Source organism: Elephantulus edwardii, unplaced genomic scaffold (assembly GCF_000299155.1).
Source record: "Elephantulus edwardii isolate Elephantulus edwardi_28Jun2011 unplaced genomic scaffold, EleEdw1.0 scaffold00030, whole genome shotgun sequence".
Lineage (NCBI taxonomy): Eukaryota > Metazoa > Chordata > Mammalia > Macroscelidea > Macroscelididae > Elephantulus > Elephantulus edwardii.
In genome coordinates, this window is record NW_006399780.1 from 6,740,448 (window position 1) to 6,746,492 (window position 6,045).

The following is a 6,045-nucleotide window of genomic DNA, read 5'->3' on the forward strand; positions in this document are numbered from 1 at the left end:
AGAGACAGTGCGATTGGCACAGGACAGAGCGGAGTTTAGGGCTGTTGTACATAGGGTCGCTATGAGTCGCAGGCGACTCGACGGCACACAGCAACAACAACAACATAATGTTAGGACTTTTATATCCAATGCCTTTGACCTGACCACATGGCCAAATGGGAATGTATAAGTAAAGTGACTCTTTAAGGCTCCACTTGCTGCACTTAGCTCCCTTGGGGGTATAGTCTCCTGCTGCTTCAACTTCTGCACATGGTTTGCCATGGATCAGTATTTTCTGTATCATCGATTGCTTTGAGACCAACATAAGCGAGAGAGAGCTAACCAGACTCTAGAGTGATGGTAGTGAGTCATAACCTGGCAGAGCCAGAGTAAAGGTTTTGCTTGCTGGCGATTGAAGGAAGAGCTAACTTGTGATTGCCAGGAGAATAGCTTGCTAGACAATGGAGGAAACCAGAGGCTTCTTGCATTTGTGTTGTTGGACTGAACTTGAACTTTTGTTGTTGACTGAGAAGCTTGCTGAACTAATTGAGGCATTGTGTCTTGCTGTTAATCTGGTTTGGGACTGCAGTTTACTAAGTATGGACTTTTACTGTGTAATATGCTTTGCCTCCCCCACCCACCTGTTTCCCTACTAAACCCCACAACTGTATATAAAAAGAGATTCTGTAAAGTCTGCATGGTCTGCAGAAAATTTCAGACCAACTAACTAATAGAAGTAGGTGCAGGAGCGGTGAGGAGCCATGTCTGACCTTCTGGGGATCAGTTTTATACTGTGAATATTGTTGATTGGGCCAGTTCCTTGTTGTCAAGTTAGTACAGGTCAGATTACACCTTTCTCACATTGAAGTTTCTCCTTTTAAGCTGTTTTTAAAACTAGAAGTGAGGGAGCTCTGGTGGCCTACTGGCAAGAAGCTGCACTGCAAACTCAAAGGCGCACAGTTCAAATCCACCAGATGCTCTGCTGGAGAAGGAGGGGCAAACTCCTCCTGTGCCAGTCGGATCTGATTCGATGGCACACAACAAATACAAAAATTTAAAAAAAAATTAAAAAGTATTAAAAAAGCTAGAAGTGTGTTACCTGAGATGTTGTTGTTTTTATGTGCCATTTAGTTGCCTGCAACTCAAAGAACTCTGAACCCTTCCCAGTCCTGAGCCACTAATTATGACACACCAACTCCCATTGCCCCAATTACTGTATCAATCCATCTCACCCAGTTTATTCCTCTCCTGCGCTGTCCCTCCACCCTTCCAAGCATGATGTCCTTCTCCAAAGATTGGTGTCTCCTGGCCACATGCCCAAATTATGTGAGACAGAGCTTCAAAATCTTAGCCTCCAAGGAGAAACTTGGTTTCACCCTCTCCGAGACAGACCTATTTGTTCTTCTGGCAGCCCACCATGTGTTCATGACTCTTCCCCAGCACCACAACTCAAAGGCAGGGGCCAGGAGGATTGTATACCAATAAAGGAATTTTCCTTTTACTTTTCAAAGAGAGGAACGAATGGGGGGGAAGGGGTGGGCAGGGAGAAAAGTGCTGCATCAATGATTGAATGGAAATCCAAAATCTCTATAAATGTTTATTGAAATTAATTTTTTTAAAAAGGCATCAATTCTATCATCCCTAGTCATTATCCAGCTCTCTGATGTATAGCAAATAATTATGAAGACTATGGCTAGGATCAGGTGCATCTTAGTCTCCAGGCTGACATTGCTCCTCAGCACTCTGGAGAGGTCTCTAACAGCAGACTTCCCCAATGCAATTCTTCTGATTTCCTGACTGCTGGTGCCAAGAGTGTTGATTGTGGAGCCGAACAAGTTGAAATTGTTAACCTAATCTCTTCTCCATCCATTATGAGATATTTAACATATTTTTCCTACTAAGCTCTAGTTTGGGATTAATTAACAGTTTATTGGACAATATCATTATGTAAAAAGTACTAATAATTGTTATTGTTGTTGTTATGTGCCATCCAGTCGCTTGCGACTCATAGCGACCCTGTGTACAACAGCCCTAAACTCTGCTCTGTCCTTTGCCAATCGCACTGTCTCTGACACTCCCATCCCGATTAGCCCAGTCACTGGATCAATCCACCTCATAGAGGGCCTCCCCCTCCTGTTCTGTCCCTCCACCCTCCCAAGCATGTTGTCCTTCTCCTCACAACATGTCCAAAGTATGTTAGACAGAGCCTTAGAATCCTTGCTTCCAAGAAGCCACCCAGTTTAACCCTTTCCAGGATGAATCTGTTTGTTTTCCTAGCAGTCTATGGTACTCTCAATACTCTTCTCCAGCACCACAGCTCAAAGGCATCAATTCTCCTTCTATCCTCCTTGGTCATTGTCCAACTCTCTGATGTGTAACAAGTGATAGCAAAGACCGTATCAGATGCACCTTAGTCTCCAGAGAGACACCACTGCTCTTCAGCACTTTGGAGAGGTCCCTAACAGCAGACTTTCCCATGGCAATGCGCCTTTTAATTTCCTGGCTACTGGTGCCAAGAGTGTTGACTGTGGAGCCAAAGAAACTAAAGCTGTGAACAATCTCAACCTCTTCACCATCCATCCTGATGCTGCCAATTGGTCCAGTGGTGAGAATCTTTGTCTTCTTGACATTGAGTCTCAATCCATATTGGAGGCTGCAGTCCTTGACCCTCTGCAGCAAGTGCTTCAGGTCCTCCTCAGTTTCAGCAAGCCGGGTAGTTTCATCTGCATAATGCAGATTGTTGATAAATTGTCCACAAATCTTGACCCCACATTTCTTCTCATAGAGCCCAGCCTCCCGGATAATCTGTTCTGCATATAGTTTGAAAAGGTATGGAGATAGGATGCATCCCTGGCGTACGCCCTTCCCAATTCTGCAAAATATAATTGTGTTTATATTAGTTCCTGTTTGATACCTCTATAGTTGCTTCACAGAAGAAACATCTGCAATCTCCTCCTGTGTGATATACAGCCTCTGAAAACCCACAAGAGAGTCAGCTCTGACTCATTTCTAACTCAATGATAATTAGTTTTGAATGAGGGATCATTTTTTAAGTTTATCAATCAAAATAAAACTGCCTCCATGAATTGCATGTATCAAAGATAGTATGATATTTTTATTGTACCATGTCTGATGTAAAACTCAGCCTGGTAGTGATGTAAGATAGACTCTTAACTATGTGTACAACATATAGTATTAAGATATTGGTTTAAAGCAGGTATATGCACACCCATGTTTATCACAGCTTTGTTTACAATAGCAAAGAGTTGGAAGCAGCCTAAGGGCCCATCAACAAACAAATGGATAGAGAAGCTGTGGTATATCCACACAATGGAATACTACGCAGCATTGAAAAACAAGGAACTCATGCAATATTATTCAAAGTGGGTGACCCTGGAGGACATTGTGCTGAGTGAAATATCTCAGTCACAAAGGGACAAATACTGCATGGTGCCACTGTTGTAGAATGGGTCTGACATCAGGGTGGGGGCATGACAGAAAAAACTGGATAAATTATGTATATTGTATTGAAACAGATGAGGGAAAGAACAGATTAGAAGTGATATATGATTGAGTATTATGGTTAGCACAGGAATCCAGAATGAAGGTTGCATAGAGAAGTGTACTCGGGGTGGGGCGTGGGGGGAAGGGACATGGGAATTGTATACTAATGAAGGAATTTTTTTTCCTCTCTCTTCGGAGGGGGAAGCGAGCTGGTGGGGAGGGGTGGACAGGGAGAAAATTGCGGCAGTGAATGAATGGAAATCCAAAACCTCTGTAAAAAAAAATAAAATTAATTAATTAATTTTTAAAAAGTGAAAAAAAAAGATATTGGTTTATTACATGGTATGATGATGATAATAATAGAGATCTGTTTAAAACTGTTGAAATAACAATGCAGTTTCCTTTTATTTTTTTCCCCCCTCTTCAAACAGCAACAGTATCAAAGTGCTCTATTTTGGGCAGATAAAGTAGCTTCACTCTCCCACGGTAAGTGACAAGTTCTATTTTGTTTTGGTTTTCTGACTTCCCTAAATCTTAAAAATCTTTCTTTTCCACTCTGCACTCTGACCATTGTAATCTTTCCTGCAGAGGAACCCCAAGACATTTATTGGTTGGCACAGTGTCTTTATCTGACGGCACAGTATCACAGAGCAGCTCATGCACTTCGGTCTCGGAAACTAGACAAAGTAAGTGATTGTATAAATTCTAAAAGTTTTTAAAGGCTTAAAAAAATGCCATTAGATAAGTAATAGATGTATGTTCTTTTATGTCAAAATATTTATGTCAGCTCAGCTCATTGCCTTTGAATCACAACGACTGACTCAGAGCTGACCCTCCAGTGAGTTTCCAGAGGTTGTAAATTGCGCAGGAAGAGATTGAGTCATTGGTGCATTCACACTGCCAGAGAGTGTGCCATGTTTGGGTTAGCAGTGTGTCTCCACTCACAGTCCACCACAGCTCCCTAAATTATTTAAGGACATACAAATTTTTTCAGCTTGACTTTGGAAAGAAAATTCTTGTTCTTAAATCTCAATCCCCTTTCTTTCTTACCTCTCCCACATCTGATCATTAAATCCTAAATATTCTGTTTTGTAGCCTTGGTCTAGGGATAGTCCTTTCCAATTCACTGTCATCCCACATGGCAAAACCAAGCCCTCTGCCATCAAGCGGTTCCAACTCATAGCAATCCTGTAGGACAGAGTAGAACTATCCTACACAAGTTCTAGCGCTGTGAATCTTTATGGAAGCCGACTCTATATCCTAGAGTGTCGATTGTTTTGAACCTTTTGTTTGACATTTATCTAGTACACCCCCAGGGCTTCTTTGTGCATGGCCAGCCCTAATTCTCTATTTTGTTGGGTTGGGTTTTTTTTGGTTTATTTTTTTAATACTAGTTTATTTACAAAATTTGAATACATTGTTTCTCACACCAGTGTTTTCCCATTTCCCTAACCACCCCACCCATCAAATTGTGTGACCTCCTAAAGATTTTGTTGTTTCTTGTCTCTTCTTAAGCATTGTCTTTCCCCTTCTTACTTTCCCAGTCTCTTAAATCCTTTAAACCATTGTAAGAGTGATCATCTTTAAAGACAGACCAAATTACATTACTCACATAATCATTAATTTATTTCCCATTACCTTTGTTGTGTTATGTGTGGTCAAATAGAGAGGACCCACAGCTGACATTCCAGCAGGTTTTTAGAAGCAGTAAGTCACACAGGAGGAGATTGTCCCTCCTTCTCATATAAATCACTTAGTGGATTCAAACCACATGCCTTTGGGTTGACAGTGCAATTCCTTACCGCTAAGCCACCAGAACTGTGGGGTGTTTGAAAAGTGCACTGAACATGGACGGCCAAGAGAACAAATAGGTAAGTCTTAGGAGGGTGCAGCTGGAATACTCTTTGGAGGCAAGAGTGATGAGACTTCACCTCACATACTTTGGACGTGTTGCTAGGAGGTGCTGTTCCTTGGAGAGGGACATGATGCTGGGAAGGATGGAGGATCGGTGAAGGAGAGGAAGACCATCAACCAGGTGAATTGATGTGGTATGTGTCAGGAAGTGTGAGGATGGCACAGATAGAACAGGGTTCAGATCTTTTGTTCATAGGGTCGCTATGAGTCGTACTCCATTCAGTGACACCTAACAACAGCAAGCCTCCAGTGCTCTATTATCTGTAGAAAAAAAAGTAAAAAATACATGAATAGACATCATCATCCTTTATCATTTCTCTCCACTGTTAACACATGTAGTGTGTCTTGCTAAACCCCTTAATTCTTTGACCCTACAACAAGTGTTCATACCCAGTACCCTGAAATAGTGTCCACCCCTTGAATTCACTGCCAGATAAGCTTCTCCTTGTCCTAGGCTTACCCTTCCCTGGCTCTTCCATGTTTACTCTTGTTCCTACAGATGTTTCCTTCTTCATTCACCTTGCTAGCACATTTTACGTCCTTTCCTAGAGCTTACCCTATTGCACTATGTTCACGACTCCCCTACTGCAACTTCTTTGAGAGCATATCCTTACTTGGTTGTTTTTTTTGTTTTTTTATTTTTATGTT

General features: G+C 41.8%; 1 protein-coding gene across 1 annotated transcript in view; it reads left to right on the plus strand.

The window, feature by feature from the left end:
- The window catches only part of CDC16 (cell division cycle 16), a 47,322-nt gene that overhangs the window by 2,411 nt on the left and 38,866 nt on the right, over positions 1-6,045 (plus strand). Inside the window, exons 2-3 of the mRNA XM_006883816.1 lie at positions 3,915-3,969; positions 4,072-4,169. Of these exons, the coding sequence (XP_006883878.1) occupies positions 3,915-3,969; positions 4,072-4,169 (153 nt within the window). The remainder of the gene's footprint in view (positions 1-3,914; positions 3,970-4,071; positions 4,170-6,045) is intronic.